The 24,232-nt window shown below is 39.0% G+C and overlaps 1 protein-coding gene across 8 annotated transcripts in view; it reads left to right on the top strand.

The window, feature by feature from the left end:
• Window positions 1-24,232, top strand: part of Elp4 (elongator acetyltransferase complex subunit 4) — a 222,973-nt gene that overhangs the window by 42,584 nt on the left and 156,157 nt on the right. For all 8 annotated transcript variants that reach the window (XR_015683419.1, XR_015683418.1, XM_087654482.1 and 5 more), the window contains exon 3: window positions 954-1,075. Coding sequence is in view for 6 of the 8 variants with exons in the window: in XM_087654482.1 (XP_087510608.1) it covers window positions 954-1,075 (122 nt within the window). In the remaining 2 variants the exon portion in view is untranslated. The remainder of the gene's footprint in view (window positions 1-953; window positions 1,076-24,232) is intronic.

The raw sequence follows: 24,232 nt of genomic DNA, 5'->3' as shown, positions 1-24,232 counted from the left end.
AGGATTTATTCATTTCCTCTTTACAGACCTTTATCGTCTTTATAAGATGAGATTTAAGACTATCCTCTTGTGCTTCATTTTCATTAAGATATCCAGGGTTTGCTGTAGCAGGATAGATGCCATTTTGTTGATTCTGTTTTCATGCTGGCCTTTAGGCATCTGCTTTTCCCTGATGTTACTAGGTGATCCTTATGGCAGGAGGACTTCTGGGGAAAGGGGAGGGGAGGGGTATGAGACAGGCAGTGGAAGACAGGATACCTGACTCTGCTAGCTCTGCTTCAGGTGGGCACTATTGGTGAGGGATTGGTAGGGCAGTGTTCCAAACTAGTAGTTCTTGGGGTCTCTGCAGGTGTTCATGGAAAAGCAGGATGCCCTTAGTGTACTACAAGACTCTTCAGGACTGAATAGTGAGCCCAGAGCTAGACAATGGGTTTTAGGGTACCCCATGCAACTCCTCTGCAGACTGTGTCCAGTGAAGACCAGCTGGAAATGCATTGATGAGGGAGGGTTCCAAGCTGGTCAATCTTGACCCACCCCCTGCAAGGATGCTCTTGGGGTCCTGCAAGGCTCCTCAGGACCAAAGAAGCAAAATATTAAAACTTAAATCTGATTGAAAGGGAACAAGGAGAGGTATATGGTTGGGAGGAAAGGGAAGGGGGAGTGATGAAATTATATTATAATCCAAAGCAATACAACTAATTTTTAAAAATTTTACTCTGAACTTTTATGAGGATACATATCCCATTTTTCAGAGTGGTGCAGTAGTTAAGAATGATCTCTAGAATAAGAAAATCTGTATGGAAAAATCCATGGTTTGATTTCTCTTGGTCTCTCTGTGCTTTATGAAATATAATCTATTCTCTCACATCACATAGTTGCTTTAAAGAAGAAAAAATATAAAAGATCTGTATAATGGCACTGAGATTCTAATGTATTTTTTAACTGTTTTACAGAAGAGGATAAATATAATATCTATTCGCCTTTGCTCTTCAAGTATTTCCTGGCAGAAGGAATCGTCAATGGACACACTCTGTTGGTTGCATCTGCTAAAGAAAATCCTGCCAACATTTTACAGGTATAGAATATAGTAATTCAACACATATTTTGAATGTTTCATGAAAAAAACGTATATACAAGCAAGGCATGTCCTTACAGATTCTATTTAGACATTATGAGGAGGTTTTGTTTTTTCTAGTTCAGTCTCACTCTAGACCCTGGCTAGCTTCAAACTCACAGCAGTGAGTGTGTCCACTATGAAATGATTCCCACATGTATGACCTACCTTACTTGTCATTGTTGGTGTAGTGAAAATGGATTAGACCACGTTTACCTTAATTTAAACATTGTACTATTTTCAGCTATAATCTCTACGCTCCCATAATTTACTCAGAGCCAGAAGTTCTGTGTGTTTTCACCAGCATCTCCGTACATTTCTCTCACTGTCTAACCCCAGGTAATCACTGGGTTACTTTCTACCACTGTGGGTGTTTTGAACTTTTTTTTTTTTTTGCATTCCTAATTTTTTTTATTAACTTGAGTATTTCTTATATACATTTGGAGTGTTATTCCCTTTCCCGGTTTCCGGGCAAACATCACCCTCCCCCCTCCCCTTCCTTATGGGTGTTCCCCTCCCAACCCTCCCCCCATTGCCGCCCTCCCCGCCACAGTCTAGTTCACTTGGGGTTCAGTCTTAGCAGGACCTAGGGCTTCCCCTTCCACTGGTGCTCTTACTAGGATATTCATTGCTACCTATGAGGTCAGAGTCCAGGGTCAGTCCATGTATAGTCTTTAGGTAGTGGCTTAGTCCCTGGAAGCTCTGGTTGCTTGGCATTGTTGTACATATGGGGTCTCGAGCCCCTTCAAGCTCTTCCAGTTCTTTCTTTGATTCCTTCAACGGGGGACCTATTCTCAGTTCAGTGGTTTGCTGCTGGCATTCGCCTCTGTAATTGCTGTATTCTGGCTGTGTCTCTCAGGAGCGATCTACATCCGGCTCCTGTCAGTCTGCACTTCTTTGCTTCATCCATCTTGTCTAATTGGGTGGCTATATATGTATGGGCCACATGTGGGGCAGGCTCTGAATGGGTATTCCTTCAGTCTCTGTTTTAATCTTTGCCTCTCCCTTCCCTGCCAAGGGTATTCTTTTTCCTCATTTAAAGAAGGAGTGAAGCATTCACATTTTGATCATCCGTCTTGAGTTTCGTTTGTTCTAGGGATCTAGGGTAATTCAAGAATTTGGGCTAATAGCCACTTATTAATGAGTGAATACCATGTATGTCTTTCTGTGATTGGGTTAGCTCACTCAGGATGATATTTTCCAGTTCCAACCATTTGCCTACGAATTTCATAAACTCGTTGTTTTTGATAGCTGAGTAATATTCCATTGTGTAGATGTACCACATTTTCTGTATCCATTCCTCTGTTGAAGGGCATCTGGGTTCTTTCCAGCTTCTGGCTATTATAAATAAGGCTGCGATGAACATAGTGGAGCACGTGTCTCTTTTATATGTTGAGGCATCTTTTGGGTATATGCCCAAGAGAGATATAGCTGGATCCTCAAGCAGTTCAATGCCCAATTTTCTGAGGAACCTCCAGACTGATTTCCAGAATGGTTTTACCAGTCTGCAATCCCACCAACAATGGAGGAGTGTTCCTCTTTCTCCACATCCTCGCCAGCATCTGCTGTCACCTGAGTTTTGGATCTTAGCCATTCTCACTGGTGTGAGGTGAAATCTCAGGGTTGTTTTGATTTGCATTTCCCTTATGACTAAAGATGTTGAACATTTCTTTAGGTGTTTCTCAGCCATTCGGCATTCCTCAGCTAAACAATTCTTTGTTTAGCTCTGAACCCCATTTTTTAATAGGGTTATTTGTTTCCCTGCGGTCTAACTTCTTGAGTTCTTTGTGTATTTTGGATATAAGGCCTCTATCTGTTGTAGGATTGGTAAAGATCTTTTCCCAATCTGTTGGTTGCCGTTTTGTCCTAACCACAGTGTCCTTTGCCTTACAGAAGCTTTGCAGTTTTATGAGATCCCATTTGTCGATTCTTGATCTTAGAGCATAAGCCATTGGTGTTTTGTTCAGGAAATTTTTCCAGTGCCCATGTGTTCCAGATGCTTCCCTAGTTTTTCTTCTATTAGTTTGAGTGTGTCTGGTTTGATGTGGAGGTCCTTGATCCACTTGGACTTAAGCTTTGTACAGGGTGATAAGCATGGATCGATCTGCATTCTTCTACATGTTGACCTCCAGTTGAACCAGCACCATTTGCTGAAAATGCTATCTTTTTTCCATTGGATGGTTTTGGCTCCTTTGTCAAAAATCAAGTGACCATAGGTGTGTGGGTTCATTTCTGGGTCTTCAATTCTATTCCATTGGTCTATCTGTCTGTCTCTGTACCAATACCATGCAGTTTTTATCACTATTGCTCTGTAATACTGCTTGAGTTCAGGGATAGTGATTCCCCCTGAAGTCCTTTTATTGTTGAGGATAGCTTTAGCTATCCTGGGTTTTTTGTTATTCCAGATGAATTTGCAAATTGTACTGTCTAACTCTTTGAAGAATTGGATTGGTATTTTGATGGGGATTGCATTGAATCTGTAGATCGCTTTTGGTAAAATGGCCACTTTTACTATATTAATCCTGCCAATCCATGAGCATGGGAGATCTTTCCATCTTCTGAGGTCTTCTTCAATTTCTTTCCTCAGTGTCTTGAAGTTCTTATTGTACAGATCTTTTACTTGCTTGGTTAAAGTCACACCGAGGTACTTTATATTATTTGGGTCTATTATGAAGGGTGTCATTTCCCTAATTTCTTTCTCGGCTTGTTTCTCTTTTGTATAGAGGAAGGCAACTGATTTGTTTGAGTTAATTTTATACCCAGCCACTTTGCTGAAGTTGTTTATCAGCTTTAGTAGTTCTCTGGTGGAACTTTTGGGATCACTTAAATATACTATCATGTCGTCTGCAAATAGTGATATTTTGACCTCTTCTTTTCCGATGTGTATCCCCTTGATCTCCTTTTGTTGTCTGATTGCTCTGGCTAGAACTTCAAGAACTATATTGAATAACTAGGGAGAGAGTGGGCAGCCTTGTCTAGTCCCTGAGTTTAGTGGGATTGCTTCAAGTTTCTCTCCATTTAGTTTAATGTTAGCAACTGGTTTGCTGTATATGGCTTTTACTATGTTTAGGTATGGGCCTTGAATTCCTATTCTTTCCAGGACTTTTATCATGAAGGGGTGTTGAATTTTGTCAAATGCTTTCTCAGCATCTAATGAAATGATCATGTGGTTCTGTTCTTTCAGTTTGTTTATATGATGGATCACGTTGATGGTTTTCCGTATATGAAACCATCCCTGCATGCCTGGGATGAAGCCTACTTGATCATGGTGGATGATTGTTTTGATGTGCTCTTGAATTCGGTTTGCCAGAATTTTATTGAGTATTTTTGCGTCGATATTCATAAGGGAAATTGGTTTGAAGTTCTCTTTCTTTGTTGGGTCTTTGTGTGGTTTAGGTATAAGAATAATTGTGGCTTCGTAGAAGGAATTCGGTAGGGCTCCATCTGTTTCAATTTTGTGGAATAGTTTGGATAATATTGGTATGAGGTCTTCTATGAAGGTTTGATAGAATTCTGCACTAAACCCGTCTGGACCTGGGCTCTTTTTGGTTGGGAGACCTTTAATGACTGCTTCTATTTCCTTAGGAGTTATGGAGTTGTTTAACTGGTTTATCTGTTCCTGATTTAACTTCGGTACCTGGTATCTGTCTAGGAAATTGTCCATTTCCTGTAGATTTTCAAGTTTTGTTGAATATAGGCTTTGATAGTAAGATCTGATGATTTTTTGAATTTCCTCTGAATCTGTAGTTATGTCTCCCTTTTCATTTCTGATTTTGTTAATTTGGACACATTCTCTGTGTCCTCTCGTTAGTCTGGCTAAGGGTTTATCTATCTTGTTGATTTTCTCAAAGAACCAACTTTTGGTTCTGTTGATTCTTTCTATGGTCCTTTTTGTTTCTACTTGGTTGATTTCAGCTCTGAGTTTGATTATTTCCTACCTTCTACTCCTCCTGGGTGTATTTGCTTCTTTTTGTTCTAGAGCTTTTAGGTGTGCTGTCAAGCTGCTGACATATGCTCTTTCCTGTTTCTTTCTGCAGGCACTCAGCGCTATGAGTTTTCCTCTTAGCACAGCTTTCATTGTGTCCCATAAGTTTGGGTATGTTGTACCTTCATTTTCATTAAATTCTAAAAAGTTTTTAATTTCTTTCTTTATTTCTTCCTTGACCAGGTTATCACTGAGTAGAGCATTGTTCAATTTCCACGTATATGTGGGCATTCTTCCCTTATTGTTATTGAAGACCAGTTTTAGGCCGTGGTGGTCCAATAGCACGCATGGGATTATTTCTATCTTTCTGTACCTGTTGAGGCCCGTTTTTTGACCAATTATATGGTCAATTTTGGAGAAAGTACCATGAGGAACTGAGAAGAAGGTATATCCTTTTGCTTTAGGATAGAATGTTCTATAAATATCCGTTAAGTCCATTTGGCCCATGACTTCTCTTAGTCTGTCTACATCTCTGTTTATTTTCTGTTTCCATGATCTGTCCATTGATGAGAGTGGGGTGTTGAAATCTCCTACTATTATTGTGTGAGGTGCAATGTGTGTTTTGAGCTTTAGTAAGGTTTCTTTTACATATGTAGGTGCCCTTGTATTTGGGGCATAGATATTTAGGATTGAGAGTTCATCTTGGTGGATTTTTCCTTTGATGAATATGAAGTGTCCTTCCTTATCTTTTTTGATGACTTTTAGTTGAAAATTGATTTTATTTGATATTAGAATGGCTACTCCAGCTTGCTTCTTCTGACCATTTGCTTGGAAAGTTGTTTTCCAGCCTTTCACTCTGAGGTAGTGTCTGTCTTTGTCTCTGAGGTGTGTTTCCTGTAGGCAGCAGAATGCAGGGTCCTCGTTGCGTATCCAGTTTGTTAATCTATGTCTTTTTATTGGGGAGTTGAGGCCATTGATGTTGAGAGATATTAAGGAATAGTGATTATTGCTTCCCGTTATATTCATATTTGGATGTGAGGTTATGTTTGTGTGCTTTCATTCTCTTTGTTTTGTTGCCAAGACGATTAGTTTCTTGCTTCTTCTAGGATATAGCTTGCCTCCTTATGTTGGGCTTTACCATTTATTATCCTTTGTAGTGCTGGATTTGTAGAAAGATATTGTGTAAATTTGGTTTTGTCATGGAATATCTTGGTTTCTCCATCTATGTTAATTGAGAGTTTTGCTGGATACAGTAACCTGGGCTGGCATTTGTGTTCTCTTAGGGTCTGTATGACATCAGTCCAGGATCTTCTGGCCTTCATAGTTTCTGGCGAGAAGTCTGGTGTGATTCTGATAGGTCTCCCTTTATATGTTACTTGACCTTTTTCCCTTACTGCTTTTAATATTCTTTCTTTATTTTGTGCGTTTGGTGTTTTGACAATTATGTGACGGGAGGTGTTTCTTTTCTGGTCCAATCTATTTGGAGTTCTGTAGGCTTCTTGTATGCCTATGGGTATCTCTTTTTTTAGGTTAGGGAAGTTTTCTTCTATGATTTTGTTGAAGATATTTACTGGTCCTTTGAGCTGGGAGTCTTCACTCTCTTCTATACCTATTATCCTTAGGTTTGATCTTCTCATTGAGTCCTGGATTTCCTGTATGTTTTGGACCAGTAGCTTTTTCCGCTTTACATTATCTTTGACAATTGAGTCAATGATTTCTATGGAATCTTCTGCTCCTGAGATTCTCTCTTCCATCTCTTGTATTCTGTTGGTGAAGCTTGTATCTACAGCTCCTTGTCTCTTCTTTTGGTTTTCTATATCCAGGGTTGTTTCCATGTGTTCTTTCTTGATTGCTTCTATTTCCATTTTTAATTCCTTCAACTGTTTGATTGTGTTTTCCTGGAATTCTTTCAGGGATTTTTGTGTCTCCTCTCTATGGGCTTCTACTTGTTTATTTATGTTTTCCTGGAATTCTTTCAGGGATTTTTGTGTCTCCTCTCTATGGGCTTCTACTTGTTTATTTATGTTTTCCTGAAATTCTTTCAGGGATTTTTGCGATTCCTCTCTGTAGGCTTCTACTTGTTCTCTAAGGGAGTTCTTCACGTCTTTCTTGAAGTCCTCCAGCATCATGATCAAAAATGATTTTGAAACTAGATCTTGCTTTTCTTGTGTGTTTGGATATTCCATGTTTGTTTTGATGGGAGAATTGGGCTCCAATGGTGCCATGTAGTCTTGGTTTCTGTTGCTTGGGTTCCTGCGCTTGCCTCTCGCCATCAGATTATCTCTAGTGTTACTTTGTTCTGCTATTTCTGACAGTGGCTAGACTGTCCTATAAGCCTGTGTGTCAGGAGTGCTGTAGACCTGTTTTCCTCTCTTTCAGTCAGTTATGGGGACAGAGTGTTCTGCTTTCCGGCGTGTGGTTTTTTCTCTCTACAGGTCTTCAGCTGTTCCTGTGGGCCTGTGTCTTGAGTTCACCAGGCAGCTTTCTTGCAGCAGAAAAGTTGGTCTTACCTGTGGTTCCGAGGCTCAAGTTCGCTCGTGGGGTGCTGCCCACGGGCTCTCTGCAGTGGCAGCAACCAGGAAGACCTGTGCCGCCCCTTCCGGGAGCTTCAGTGCACCAGGGTTCCAGATGGTCTTTGGCGTTTTCCTCTGGCGTCCGAGATGTGTGTGCAGAGAGCAGTCTCTTCTGGTTTCCCAGGCTTGTCTGCCTCTCTGAAGGTTTAGCTCTCCCTCCCATGGGATTTGGGTGCAGAGAACTGTTTATCTGGTCTGTTTCCTTCAGGTTCCAGCGGTGTCTCAGGCAGGGGTCCTGCCGCTCCTGGGCCCTCCCCCACGGGAGCCCAGAGGCCTTATACAGTTTCCTCTTGGGCCAGGAATGTGGGCAGGGGTGAGCAGTGTTGGTGGTCTCTTCCGCTCTTCAGCCTCAGGAGTGCCCACCTGACCAGGCGGTTGGGTCTCTCTCTCGGGTGTTTTGAACTTAGGAGTATGTTCTAATGATAACATATTCTTTCCCACTTGGAACATTTATCAAAGATATTCAGATTATTGCCACAAACCCTAATGCTTGTAAATAGTACATGAAGATTAGGTTCTTTGTTTTGAAATTCTTTTCTTTATAAGTAGCTCAGAGCAAGTAATTTTTATTTAAATACCAATTTTGTTTTCCATAATTGAATATTTATCAAGAATATATTCAATGGATATTAAAAGTTAATGTATGGTAATATGGTTTTAGAGCAGAAACTATGTAAATAAAACAAAAAACATAAAATTACTTTATTTTAAGAAACTCAAAGACATCACACAGCTAGATTAAAATTAAGAAATATAAAAAGCCTGGTGCCCTGAGTTTAATCCTGGAAGTAATAAACATAAAGACAGGAGAAAACCTACCCAAAAAGTTGTCCTCCGACTGTCATGTGGGTTCCCTTACAACATCCCACTTACATTATACACATACACATATGCACACAATAAAAACAAATAAGATAAAAATTAGTTTTATTGTAATAGAATTATTTTCTTTTAACAATAACCGTCTCTCTGTGTGTGTGTACTCAATGATTGTGTTAAATATTATGTTTATTAACTTTGTTCTAGGTAAGTAGAATTATTTAATGATTCATTTTAAAATGTTTTGATCTGTTCTTATATTTCATATAGCTGTACTCGATTTAATATAGATTCTTATTCTCAGTAATATTTCCTAAACTTCCAGACATCTCATTTTATATTTCTTACATTTGACATGGAAAAGAAGCAGAACTTGGTTTTAAACAAACACATGCTGCTCTTCTATGAAAAATGCAAAAGTGTTGTTTTAATGTATGAATATTTACTGTGGTCCACTTAGTATTTATATGTGTTTAAAATATAATGGGTTGTAATAGTATTAGTGCCAAACATTTAAATTCTTCATATACTTTATAATACCAATACAGAAATATTTTAGTATCTCTCTGAAGAGAATAAACAAATATTTTGTATTATAAATTGTGATGTTATATACAGGTATGTAGGTTTTCTAAATAGTATTTTTTTGGAATTTCAATTTTTCTAATGCAATTATTATTATACTTAAATCTTAATTTTTATCTAAAGATTCAATAATGAGTGACCAAAATCAAGGTATTAGCAGTGTTTAGAAATACAATACAAGGAATATAATGTGGTAATTGCTTAGTTCTAATTTCTTAAACCTATAAACAAGGCAAATATTTCTGGTCAAAAAAGAGGGGAAAGATAATCTTATAGACCATAATTATCTTAAAACTGTATAACTGAAAGACAAGAGATAAAAAGCCTCATCAGCTGCCGAAGATACATTATATAACCACCCAGCAATTTATCCATCATCCTTGGAGAACATGTTCATGCCTATTCTAGTCAGAGCTCCTTCAGGAAGATGTAGCTTTGAGAAATTATACCCCTTAATAAATCCTATAGAACAGTATACGTGGTGTTGTGAAATCTTTAAAAAAAAAAACACACACAGTGAAAGTATTTTGTAGTTAACTTTTTTATCTAAAAGAATTTTCTTGGTAATCTCAAACCTAATGGATATTATCCCCCCCCAAAAAATTTACTTCCTAAGGAATGTTTTAGTTAAAATTTTCATATTCAGCAGCAATTTTTTTCATGTAATAAAAATAATATATGCACATAAGGATCTCCTTGAAAGTTGGAGATACTAGTATTTTATATTACATTTGTTTCATAAGTTTAATGTCATTTATTGATATATATGTGGAATGTTAAAAGTGTTCAGAAGTAAATGCTTATTCATTTTCTAGCAAGTTAAGTGTTAAAACTTGAGTTGCATATTCCCTCATGATGGCATGCCAGATAAGTAATGTTCATGCAGCAGAACGTGTGTAGTGTCTGGAGCACAGGGGATTTCCTCTAGTTTGTTGCAATATATTTTTGACTTAAGTTTTTTAAATGTGTTATGCCCTATCTCCAACATCAGCTAGGATTGCTTCTGGTGAGACTGAATGGCGAATTTTTTTTTTTTTTTGTTCTTAATGTAATGCTTTTATTGAGTCTTTGAGAATGTCACACAGTATACTTTGATTGTATTCTCTTCTTTTTTTTTTTTTTCTGGTAGTAATCATTTTTTTTTATTAACTTGAGTATTTCTTATATACATTTCGAATGTTATTCCCTTTCCCGGTTTCCGGGCAAACATCACCCTCCCCCCTCCCCTTCCTTATGGGTGTTCCCCTCCCAACCCTCCCCCCATTGCCGCCCTCCCCCCATAGACTAGTTCACTGGGGGTTCAGTCTTAGCAGGACCCAGGGCTTCCCCTTCCACTGGTGCTCTTACTAGGATATTCATTGCTACCTATGAGGTCAGAGTCCAGGGTCAGTCCATGTATAGTCTTTAGGTAGTGGCTTAGTCCCTGGAAGCTCTGGTTGCTTGGCATTGTTGCACTTTTGGGGTCTCGAGCCCCTTCAAGCTCTTCCAGTTCTTTCTCTGATTCCTTCAACAGGGGACCTATTCTCAGTTCAGTGGTTTGCTGCTGGCATTCGCCTCTGTATTTGCTGTATTCTGGCTGTGTCTCTCAGGAGCGATCTACCTCTGGCTCCTGTCGGTCTTGAATGGCGAATTTTTAAATATGTAATCAGGATGACTATATGACTACTGTCTGGAGCATCCTAATTTGATGTTTTAGAAAGGCTTGTAGCATCCTATCTATATACTTAACATCCTAGCACTGTTAAATTTGTAGCTCGAATTTGAAATTAAGGTCAGGTTTTTCATAATTAATATATTGATCTTTCAAATTTTGAAAGAAATAACATTACTATGACTCATCACAGAATAAATAATACTTTATTTAAAATAAACCATGTTTGATAAATTAATAAATCAACAGAATATTTAATAATAAAGTAACTTAATAAAATATTAAAATCTTTATAATTCTTTCTCATGGATTTAAGACTAACAAGGAAAAACTTTACTATCTTAGTAAATTGCAAATATTATATACTAAAAATGTTACCCAAATATTGAGGTCATTTATTTAAATCTGCCTCTTTTTATCATAAATCTACTTTATTTGATTCTTTGGTTTAAATTGAAATAAAGTATACTAGTTATTTAAGAATGACTGCAGTATTTTTGCCAAGCATGTATGTAACATTTGAATTATTACAATTGTCTTTTCCTTCTGACTATTTGGTGCTCAGATGTTTAAGTCTCTGTTTACCACCTATTCGTTACATGATTAAGAAGACACTGTGAAAGTGTGACAGCACAGAAGTGTCAGTGCTCTGCTCATTTCACTGCATGATTGAATGGAAAGAATGCAAAATATTTCAGATCGAGGCATCATTCTTCTGCCAAAAAATGGCAAAAAGAAGTAAAAAGACATAGGAGTCCAATATACCCTTCTAAAATTTTATCTTAACAGAAACTTTTATTGCAGTGATTCAGAATGAAAGCAAAATACCTCCGAATAATTATAAATTATATCCAGTCTTTGTATCATATGCTCAATATCTTATTAATACTGTTTCCCCATGCATTTTTATCTACTTTATTATTTATTATATTTCTTTAAAACTATTATACCTGTAATTTGTATATATCAACTTGACAGAAACTAGACATTGCCTTTCAAGCAGAGCTCAAAATCACAAGGTTTCTTCCACATCCTGGTCAGCATTTTATTTCTTCCCACATATCCATCTATATGCTTTTTGGTGTTTAACACTGATTCTGTTGAGCTGCAATTGTGTGGTTTGATCTCTCCTGTGACTCTGCCCCAGCCCCTGGCTTCTGTGAGAACTTATTTAGAATTCCAGGCCCTCTCCTGGCAGCCAAGCTTGGAGCTCTCATGGCAAACTGAAACTTCAGTGCTGCTGCCAGTGACCTACATTTGTAGCCAGCTTTTAAAGAAGGGCAGGGTTTGGCTTTCCAGTAAGGAAGTTAAAGGGCAAGAGGAAAGCAGAACTCTATGCAGGAGAGGAAGTCTGCACTCCTGGGAGACATGCTTGGACAGGAGCACACACAAGAGCTAGTGTTCTACCACCTTTCCCCCTGGACACAACAATGTTGTCAGCTACGGAGTGATGTGTATCATCCAGAGGTTGAAATTTATTTAGAATCTTAGCTTAGATTTTCATTTCTGCTTTATTTCTTAGTCGTCTGATGGGAAATCTGCAAGTCATTTAGGCTTCTAAGGTGGAGAGATATGGTATTCCAGAAGTCTAAATTTAACATGAACAATCTAGGGATTGCTTTCTAAAGTCTGAAGCACTTATTCAAGCCCTAAATTTATATTCAAATTTTTCTTTTTTTTTTTTCATTTTTGAGACAAGAATTCATGAGGCTCAGTGTGGCCTCCATATCATCCCTGAGAATGATTTTTGCCTTCTTTTCTTGATGCTCCATCTCAGAACACTGGGGTTACAGACATATTTCTCCACACCTACTTTCATTGTAATACTGGAAACAGAAGCCAGGGCTTCATGATTGCTAATCAAGCACCCACCAACTGAACGACATTCCCAGCCGATTAAAAATGATATTTTGAACCCATAAACAAGATGGTTATGACTACTTAGCTATTGTTATGCACAAAAAGGTAGTTTAACTATGGAAACTGTTAGATAGGATTTTATCATTCCCGAAAAGAAGCCATGCAGTATGCAATTATATGGTCAGTTTTAGAGATGGTACCCTGAGGTCCTGAGAAGACGGCATATTCTTTTGTTTTAGTTTGAAGTGTTGTACAGATGTCTGTTAAATCCAATTGGTTCATGACTTCTGTTAGTGTCACTGTGTCTCTGTTTAGTTTCTGTTTCCATGATCTGTCCACTGAGGGGAGTGGGTGCTGAAGTTGCTCACTGTTACTCTGTGAGGTGCAATGAGTGCTTTGAGCTTCAGTAAACTTTCTTTTATGAATGTGGGTGCCCTTGCATTTGGAAAATAGATATTCAGAATTGAGAGTTCATCTTGGTGGATTGTTCCTTTGATGAGTGTGAAGTGGCCTGCCTTATATTTTGATAACTTTTGGTTGAAAGTCGATTTTATTTGATAATAGAATGGCTACTCCAGCTTGTTTCTTGGGACCCTTTGCTTGGAAATTTTTTCCCCAACCTTTTACTCTGAGGAAGTGTCTCTTTGTCACTGAGGTGCATTTCCTGTATGCAGCAAAATGCTGGGTCCTGTTTACTTATCCAGTACATTAGTCTATGTCTTTTTATTGGGGAATTGAGTCCATTGATGTTGAACGGTATTAGGAACCAATGATTGTTGTTTCGTATTATATTTGTTGTTAGAGGTGGAATTATGTTTTTGTGGCTCACTTCTTTTGTGTAAGTTGAAAGAAAATTACTTTCTTGCTTTTTCCAGGGTGTAGTTTCCCCTCCTTGTGTGGGAGTTTACCATCTATTATCCTTTGTAGGGCTGGATATGTGGAAAGATATTGTGTAAATTTGGTGTTGTCATGGAATATCTTGGTTTCTCCATCTATGGTAATTGAAATTTTGCTGGATATAGTAGCCTGGGCTAGTATTTGTTTTCTCTCAAGGTCTGTATGACAACTGTCCAGGATCTTCTGGCTTTCATACTCTCTGATGAGAACTCTGGTGTAATTCTGATAAGTCTACCTTTATATGTTACTTGATCTTTTTCCCTTACTTCTTTTAATATTCTTTGTTTTGTATATTTGATGTTTTGACTGTTATATGATGAGAGAAATTTCTTTTCTGGTCCAATCTATTTGGAGTTCTGTAGGCTTCTTGTATGAGTATGAGCATCTCTTTCTTTAGGTTAGGGAACTTTTCTTCTATAATTTTGTTGAAGATATTTACTGGTCCTTTGAGTTGGGAGTCTTCACTCTCTTCTATACCTATCATCCTTAGGTTTGATCTTCTCATTGTGTCCTGGATTTCCTGGGTGTTTTGGGTTAGGAGCTTTTTTGCTTCTTGCATTTTCTTTGACTGTGTGTCAATGTTTTCTATGGTATCTTCTGCCCCTGAGATTCTCTCTTCTATCTCTTGTATTCTGTTGGTGATGTTTGCATCTATCACTCCTGACCTCTTCCCTAGGTTTTCTATCTCCAGGGTTGTCTCCCTTTGTGCTTTCTTTATTGTTTCTATTTCCATTTTTAGACCCTGGATAGTTTTGTTCAATTCCTTCACCTGTTTGGTTGTGTTTTTCTGTAATTCTGTAAGGGATTTTTGTATTTTCTCTTTAAGGGCTTCTACCTATTTACCTGTGTTGTCCTGTATTTCTTTAAGGGAGTTATTTATTTCCTTCTTAAAGTCCTCTAACATCATAATGAGATGTGATTTTAAATGTGCCTTTCCGATGTATTGGTGTGTCCAGGACTTGCTTGCAGACAAGAGAACTGGGTTCTGATGATGCTGAGTGGCCTTGGTTTCTGTGGCTTATATTCTTGCACTTGCCTCTCACCATCTGGTTATCTCTGGTGTTAGCTGGTCTTGCTGTCTTAACAGTGTGTTGATGCTCTGTGATGGTTTGTACGGAAATTGCCTGGAGCTAACTTAGCTGGGTGGGATCTTTCCCCAAAGTCATTACTCCCTTAATTCAATTTAATATTCTTGAACACAGGATTCAGCCCCATTTCACTTCTGGGTGTCCCTTTAATACTCAAACCATATATTTTGGATTTTTCCTTTCTCAACTACCCTTTTTTCATTAAAATGTTGTTCATGAAACTTAACCAGAGAACAAAGTCTATGATGGGCATTTCTGAGACTTCTTTTGTCAAGGCAATTAATCTGAGTCTTTTCACCTTGGCCTCAGGCAGACTCTTCAGACAAGGGTAAAAGCAGCCACATTCTTCACCAAAAAAAGCAGTCTTTACAGTACATAAATAAATTCTTTTCCTCTAAAACTTCTTGGGCCGGCCTGCTCAATTCAAGGGCCTGCACAATTCAAACCATTCTCAGTAACAAAGACGTCTACATTCCTAATAAGATAGCCCATTAAGCCCCATTTAAAGCATTCCACTGCTTTCTAAATCCAAAGTCCATGTTTTTCCAAACAAAAGTATGATCACGCCTATCACAGCAATACCCCACTCCTGGTACCAACTTCTGTCTTACTTAGGGTTTTATTGCTGTGAATGACACCATGATCAATGCAAGTTTTATAAAGGACAACATTTAATTGAGACTGGCTTACAGGTTCAGAGGTTCAATCCATTATCATCGAAGTGGGAGCATGGCAGCATCCAGACAGGCATTGTGCAGGAGGAACTGAGTTCTACATTGTCACCCAAAAGAAATCAGGAACAGCCTCAGCATGCTAGGAAGAGCTAGGAGGAAGGTCTCCACGCCCACCTCACAGTGATACACTTCCTCCAACAAGGCCACACTTTCTAATAGTGCCACTCCCTGAGCCAAGCATATGCAAACTATCACACCCTCCTATAAGTCTGTGTGTCAGCACTCCTGGGAGACCAGTTCTTTCCTGGTGGGATTTGGGTACAGAGAACTGTGGTACAAGATCAGCTCTGGGCACAGACTGAAGCCAGAAGGATCCTGTACTAGTCTGCTCCTTGGTTCCCATGTCTCCAGGGCTCCAGGCGGATCCCTTGGAGCAGAAGTAGTAGTCTGACCTTTGCTCTCAGGTGTGTCAGCTCTCTTGGAAAGATCAGCTCTCTCCAGCGAGATCTAAGTACAGAGAGCTGTGACTCAGAGTTAACTCTGGGTGCAGATGGAAATCGGAAGGCTATTTATGTCCTTCTTTTTTTTTTTTTTTTTTTTTTGGTTCTTTTTTTTTTTCGGAGCTGGGGACCGAACCCTGGGCCTTGCGCTTCCTAGGTAAGCACTCTACCACTGAGCTAAATCCCCAGCCCCTATTTATGTCCTTCTTAAAGTCCTCTATCATCATCATGAGATGTGATTTTAAATCGAAATCTTGCTTTTCTGGTATGCTGGGATATTTGCTGTGGTAAGAGAACTGGGTTCTAATGATGCCAAGTGACATAGATTCTTGTACTTGCCTCTTGCCATCTGTTTATCTCTGGTTGTTAGCTGGTCTTGCTGTCTCTGACTGGAACTTGACCCTCTTGTGAGTCTGTGAGTCTGTGATCATAGGAGTGAGAGTGGTCCTGGGAGACCACCCGCCTGGACAGCTTTTGGGTCTGGAGTGCTGTGGGACAGCTGCAGATGGAGATCGAAAGGTCCTGTCCCAGGCCACCCTGTAGCTCTTGAGTCCCACGCACTCTGGGCGGGTCTCTCCTAGGACAGTCAATGGAGCAAAAGGGGGGTCCCACCTGTGGGCTTAGGAGTGAGAGTACTCCTGGCAGTCCAGCTCTGTGCAGGCAAGTTTTGGGTCCAGTGGGTTGTGGGACAGCCCCAGTTCTGGGTGCAGATATGCACTGCTCTCTCTTAAGTAGCCTCTTTTTTCTCTGTTCCTGTGAGAGGTGGCCAGATCCTATTCTGTCAAATATTTCTCTGCTTAAGTCATATTGCCTGCCACATCACTTTGAAGCATGGGCGCTTCCTTCTACAAACTAACTTTGTCTTCATTGTTTAGGATTAAAGGATGAGTCTAAGGGCATATCTGATTTCCAGTCAGAGGCATTAAATGTGTATGCTATGGCTGAACCATACCATAACTAGAAATAGCTTTTTCTAAAAAAACAACACAATGTCAGGGTTCACAGTGTGATCAGATGTCCTGCAATACATGTTAGTAATACTGTACCTTCAGACAGACCAAGTGGGGTAATATGTTACAGATTGATGCAGTGCTAAGAGATGTTTCTGGTACTTGGCTCACCCACTACTCATACACTTTGATCCCAGATGCAGTTGATCTGAGGATGTGTCTTTGAATTCTGTACCACCACAAAGAAAAGAGAAATCAGTATCTGTAAACTAGGTTAGAAACTATCCCTTTATTTACAGTTTCTGTTTAATTTGTACTAAAAAATGTCCTAGTCTCATTCTAAATGCATTTTCATGTCAAAAGAGAAAAGGTTAACATCTCAGCAAGCGTCTTACCCAGAATACTCCTGATTTCCATCCCTCTGACGCAGAGTCACTGATATCCAGGTTTTCATTCTACCATATATTTTACACAATACTCTCATAATAATATTATGCTTTATTTTAGGAGAGAGATATTTAAATTTAGCTTGACTAATTTGATTTATAAATATTAAGCAATAATGACTAGAACATGTAGGGATGGCAGTCACAGACTCATTTCGGAGTATTCTCAGAACAGTAGTATAGTACAAAAAGAATGACAGACATCAGGAGACCTAAATCCAAACCCTGATCATGCCCAAAAATAAAATAATTGATCTTTAGCAAGCACTTAACACTCAGGGTCTGGGAAATTTCCTACTTCTTAAAAGGTGCTCCTATTTTGTGCTTAAATTTTAATCTAAAGCATAGATCTTTGAAGCGTTATTCCAGATACTTTGTTGATTTCCTCAAGAAAAGTATCAGTGATAAATTCTTAGCCAGACTAATGAGAGGACACAGAGACAGTATCCAAATTAATAAAATCAGAAATAAAAATGGAGACATAACAACAGAAACAGGAAATTCAAAAAATTATCAGATCCTACTACAAAATCTTATACTCAACAAAACTGGAAAATCTGGAGGAAATAGACAATTTTCTAGACAGATACTAGGTTCCAAAGTTAAATCAGGATCAGACAAACCATCAAAACAGTCCTATAACCCATAAAAAATAGAAGCAGTCATTGAAAGTCTCCCAAAGAAACAAACAAACACACACTCACACCCTGGACCAAATGGGTTTAGTGCAGAATTCTATCAGACCTCCAAAGAAGATCTAATACCAATACTCTTCAAACTATTCCTCAAAATAGAAGCAGAAGGACCACTAACCAATTTGTTCTTTGAAGCCACAATTAAACTTATACCTAAACCACAGAAAAGACCCTACAAAAAAGAGAACTTCAGACTATTTCTCTTATGATTGAAAAAATAATAAAATTCGCAGAAAGTGAATCCAAGAACATGATCATTCACCATGAACAAGTAGGCTTCATCCCAGGAATGTAAGAATGGATCAATATACGGAAATCTATCAATGTACTCCACTATATTAACAAACTCAAGGGGGAAAAAGCCCACATGATCATTTTATTAGATGCTGAAAAAGCCTTTGACAAAATTCAACATCCCTTCATTATAAAAGTCTTGGAGAGATCAGGAATTCAAGGCCTATACCTAAACATAGTAAAAGCAATATACAGCAAACCAGTAGCCAACATTAAACTTACTGGAGAGAAACTTGAAACAATCCCACTAAAATCAGGGACTAAACAAGGCTGCTCTCGCTTCCCTACCAATTCAATATAGTACTTGAAGTCCTAGCCAGAGCAATTAGACAACAAAAAGAGGTCAAATGGATACAAATTAGAAAGGAAGACATCAAAATATCATTATTTGCAGATTATATGATAGTGTCCACAAAAATTCCACCAGAGAACTACAGCTGATAAACAACTTCATCAAAGTGACTGGGTATAAAATTAACTCAAACAAATCAGTAGCTTTCCTCTACTCAAAGGATAAACAGGATGAGAAGAAATTAGGGAAATGACACCCTTCACAATAGTCACAAATAACATAAAATACCTCAGTGTGACTCTAACCAAGCAAGTGGAAGATCTGTATGAGAAGAACTTCAAGTCTCTGAAGAAAGAAATTGAAGATCTCAGAAGATGGAAAGACCTCCCATTCTCGTGGATTGGCAGGATTAATATTGTAAAAATGGCCATTTTGCCAAAAGAAATCCACAGATTCAATGCAATCCTCATTAAAATTCCAACTCAATTCTTCATAGAGTTAGAAAGAGCAATTGGCAAATTCATCTGGAATAACAAAAAACCCAGGATAGTGAAAACTATCCTCAACAATAAAAGAACTTCTGGGGGCATCACCATCTCTGAACTCAAGCTGTATTGTATGGTATTGATACAGAAACAGGCAGGTAGATAAGTAGAATAGAATTGAAGACCCAGAAATGAAACCATACACCTATGGTCACTTGATCTTTGACAAAGGAGCTAAAACCATCCAGTGGGAGAAAAGATAGCATTTTCAGCAAATGGTGCTGGTTCAACTGGAGGTCAGCATGTAGAAGAATGCAAATCGATCCATTCTTACTGCCCTGTACAAAGCTTAAGTGCAAGTGGATCAAGAACCTCTACATCCAACCAGACACTCAAACTAATAAAAGAAAAAGTAGGGAAGAGCCTCGAACACATGGACACTGGGGAAAATTTCCTGAACAAAACACCAGTGGCTTATGCTCTAAGGTCAAGAATTGACAAATGGGACCTCATGAAATTGCAAAGCTTCTGTAAGGCAAAGGACATTGTTGTTAGGACAAAACGGCAACCAACAGATTGGGAAAAGATCTTTACCAATCCTACAACAGATAGAGGCCTTATATCCAAAATATACAAAGAACTCAAGAAGTTAGACCGCAGGGAGACAAATAACCCTATTAAAAAATGGGGTTCAGAGCTAAACAAAGAATTCACAGCTGAAGAATGCCGAATGGCTGAGGAGCACCTAAAGAAGTATTCAACATCCTTAGTCATCAGGGAAATGCAAATCAAAACAACCCTGAGATTCCACTTCACACCAGTCAGGTTGGCTAAGATTAAAAAACTCAGATGACAACAGATACTGGAGAGGATGTGGAGAAAGAGGAACACTCCTCCATTGTTGGTGGGATTGCAAGCTGGTACAATCATTCAGGAAATCAGTCTGGAGGTTCCTCAGAAAATTGGACATTGTACTACCTGAGGATCCAGCTATACCTCTCCTGGGCATATACCCAAAAGATGTCCCAACATATAACAAAGACACGTGCTCCACTATGTTTATAGTGGCCTTGTTTATAATAGCCAGAAGCTGGATAGAACCCAAATGCCCTTCAACAGAGGAATGGATAGAGAAATGTGTTACATCTACACAATGGAGTACTACTCAGCTATCATAAACAATGACTTCATGCAATTCATTTGCAAATGGACTGAACTAGAAAATATCTTCCTGAGTGAGGTAATCCAGTCACAGAAAAATATACATGGTATGCACTCACTGATAAGTGGATATTAGCCCAAAAGTTCGAATTACCCAAGATACAATCCACAGACCACATGAAGCTCAAGAAAAAGGATGACCAAAATGCAGATGCTTCACTCCTTCTTAAAAGGGAGAACAAAAATATTCATAGAAGGGGATATGGAGGCAAAGTTTGGAGCAGAGACTGAAGGAACACCCATTTAGAGCCTGACCCACATGTGGTCCATATGTATACAGCCACCAAAACTATAAGATTGATGAAGCTAAGAAGTGCATGCTGACAGGAACAGGATATAGATGTCTCCTGAGAGACACAGCCAGAGCAAGTCAAATACAGAGGCGAATGCTAGCATCAAACCACTGAACTGAAGACCAGACCCCCATTGGAAGAATTAGAAAAAGGATTGAAAGAGCTGAAAGGGCTTGCAACCCCATAAGAATCACAATAACAACCAACCAGAGTTCCCAGGGACTAAACCACTACCCAAAGACTACATGGAATGACCCTGGGCTCCAACTGCATATGTAGCAGAGTATGACCTTGTTAGGCATCAATGGAAGGAGAGGCCCTTGGTCACCAAGGTTGGACCCCCAGTGTAGGGGAATGTTGGGGTGGTTAGGCAGGAGGGGTGGATGGGGAGAGGAGGGGATAGGGGGTTTATGTCCAGGAAACCGGGAAAGAGAATAACATTTGAAATGTAAATTAAAAAAAATATCCAGTTTAAAAAAAAAAAGTAAAGTCTTTGCAGGGACAAAGTCCAACAGCTCCATCTGGGGAAAAAATGTATTTATTCTTCAGTGTTACTTCATCTGTTATTTTGGTGAATGAGTTTTTGAATTCTAGAATTATACACTAGTGAACAGATTGTACAATGCTTTATTTTACCTCATAGCAAACATAGCAATAATTACATGTAATATGAAGTGCTGATTCCAGACTTTGCATATATATATGTATATATATATATATATATATTCTTGCTATAATAGTAGCAGCTGATTTTTATGAATATAGAAAGTCAGATTTTTATGACTCCTAGTTCATGGGAAAAATTAAACTTTATTTCTGAGAGGATACCCTTTTCTGGTTTATAATTATCTATATTTTTTTTGATTTTTTTTTTTATTAACTTGAGTATTTCTTATATACATTTCGAATGTTATTCCCTTTCCCGGTTTCCGGGCAAACATCCCCCTCCCCCCTCCCCTTCCTTATGGGTGTTCCCCTCCCAACCCTCCCCCCATTGCCGCCCTCCCCCCATAGACTAGTTCACTGGGGGTTCAGTCTTAGCAGGACCCAGGGCTTCCCCTTCCACTGGTGCTCTTACTAGGATATTCATTGCTACCTATGGGGTCAGAGTCCAGGGTCAGTCCCTGTATAGTCTTTAGGTAGTGGCTTAGTCCCTGGAAGCTCTGGTTGCTTGGCATTGTTGTACTTTTGGGGTCTCAAGCCCCTTCAAGCTCTTCCAGTTCTTTCTAAGATTCCTTCAATAGGGGACCTATTCTCAGTTCAGTGGTTTGCTGCTGGCATTCGCCTCTATATTTGCTGTATTCTGGCTGTGTCCCTCAGGAGCGATCTACATCCGGCTCCTGTCGGTCTGCACTTCTTTGCTTCATCCATCTTGTCTAATTGGGTGGCTGTATATGTATGGGCCACATGTGGGGCAGGCTCTGAATGGGTGTTCCTTCAGTCTCTGTTTTAATCTTTGCCTCTCCCTTCCCTGCCAAGGGTATTCTTTTTCCTCATTTAAAGAAGGAGTGAAACATTCACATTTTGATCATCCGTCTTGAGTTTCGTTTGTTCTCGGGATCTAGGGTAATTCAAGCATTTGGGCTAATAGCCACTTATCAATGAGTGCATAACATGTATGTCTTTCTGTGATTGGGTTAGCTCACTCAGGATGATATTTTCCAGTTCCAACCATTTGCCTACGAATTTCATAAACTCGTTGTTTTTGATAGCTGAGTAATATTCCATTGTGTAGATGTACCACATTTTCTGTATCCATTCCTCTGTTGAAGGGCATCTGGGTTCTTTCCATTTTCTGGCTATTATAAATAAGGCTGCGATGAACATAGTGGAGCACGTGTCTCTTTTATATGTTGACGCATCTTTTGGGTATATGCCCAAGAGAGGTATAGCTGGATCCTCAGGCAGTTCAATGTCCAATTTTCTGAGGAACCTCCAGACTGATTTCCAGAATGGTTTTACCAGTCTGCAATCCCACCAACAATGGAGGAGTGTTCCTCTTTCTCCACATCCTCGCCAGCATCTGCTGTCACCTGAGTTTTGGATTTTAGCCATTCTCACTGGTGTGAGGTGAAATCTCAGGGTTGTTTTGATTTGCATTTCCCTTATGACTAAAGATGTTGAACATTTCTTTAGGTGTTTCTCCGCCATTCGGCATTCCTCAGCTGTGAATTCTTTGTTTAGCTCTGAACCCCATTTTTTAATAGGGTTATTTGTTTCCCTGCGGTCTAACTTCTTGAGTTCTTTGTATATTTTGGAAATAAGGCCTCTATCTGTTGTAGGATTGGTAAAGATCTTTTCCCAATCTGTTGGTTGCCGTTTTGTCCTAACCACAGTGTCCTTTGCCTTACAGAAGCTTTGCAGTTTTATGAGATCCCATTTGTCGATTCTTGATCTTAGAGCATAAGCCATTGGTGTTTTGTTCAGGAAATTTTTTCCAGTGCCCATGTGTTCCAGATGCTTCCCTAGTTTTTCTTCTATTAGTTTGAGTGTGTCTGGTTTGATGTGGAGGTCCTTGATCCACTTGGACTTAAGCTTTGTACAGGGTGATAAGGATGGATCGATCTGCATTCTTCTACATGTTGCCCTCCAGTTGAACCAGCACCATTTGCTGAAAATGCTATCTTTTTTCCATTGGATGGTTTTGGCTCCTTTGTCAAAAATCAAGTGACCATAGGTGTGTGGGTTCATTTCTGGGTCTTCAATTCTATTCCATTGGTCTATCTGTCTGTCTCTGTACCAATACCATGCAGTTTTTATCACTATTGCTCTGTAATACTGCTTGAGTTCAGGGATAGTGATTCCCCCTGAAGTCCTTTTATTGTTGAGGATAGCTTTAGCTATCCTGGGTTTTTTGTTATTCCAGATGAATTTGCAAATTGTTCTGTCTAACTCTTTGAAGAATTGGATTGGTATTTTGATGGGGATTGCATTGAATCTGTAGATTGCTTTTGGTAAAATGGCCATTTTTACCATATTAATCCTGCCAATCCATGAGCATGGGAGATCTTTCCATCTTCTGAGGTCTTCTTCAATTTCTTTCCTCAGTGTCTTGAAGTTCTTATTGTACAGATCTTTTACTTGCTTGGTTAAAGTCACACCGAGGTACTTTATATTATTTGGGTCTATTATGAAGGGTGTCGTTTCCCTAATTTCTTTCTCGGCTTGTTTCTCTTTTGTATAGAGGAAGGCAACTGATTTATTTGAGTTAATTTTATACCCAGCCACTTTGCTGAAGTTGTTTATCAGCTTTAGTAGTTCTCTGGTGGAACTTTTGGGATCACTTAAATATACTATCATGTCATCTGCAAATAGTGATATTTTGACCTCTTCTTTTCCGATCTGTATCCCTTTGATCTCCTTTTGTTGTCTGATTGCTCTGGCTAGAACTTCAAGAACTATATTGAATAAGTAGGGAGAGAGTGGGCAGCCTTGTCTAGTCCCTGATTTTAGTGGGATTGCTTCAAGTTTCTCTCCATTTAGTTTAATGTTAGCAACTGGTTTGCTGTATATGGCTTTTACTATGTTTAGGTATGGGCCTTGAATTCCTATTCTTTCCAGGACTTTTATCATGAAGGGGTGTTGAATTTTGTCAAATGCTTTCTCAGCATCTAATGAAATGATCATGTGGTTCTGTTCTTTCAGTTTGTTTATATAATGGATCACGTTGATGGTTTTCCGTATATTAAACCATCCCTGCATGCCTGGGATGAAGCCTACTTGATCATGGTGGATGATTGTTTTGATGTGCTCTTGAATTCGGTTTGCCAGAATTTTATTGAGTATTTTTGCGTCGATATTCATAAGGGAAATTGGTCTGAAGTTCTCTTTCTTTGTTGTGTCTTTGTGTGGTTTAGGTATAAGAGTAAT

Source organism: Rattus norvegicus, chromosome 3, assembly GCF_021556685.1.
Source record: "Rattus norvegicus strain SHRSP/BbbUtx chromosome 3, alternate assembly SHRSP_T2T, whole genome shotgun sequence".
Lineage (NCBI taxonomy): Eukaryota > Metazoa > Chordata > Mammalia > Rodentia > Muridae > Rattus > Rattus norvegicus.
Note: the sequence above shows the minus strand (reverse complement) of the source record. Positions and strands in the feature narration are given on the sequence as shown.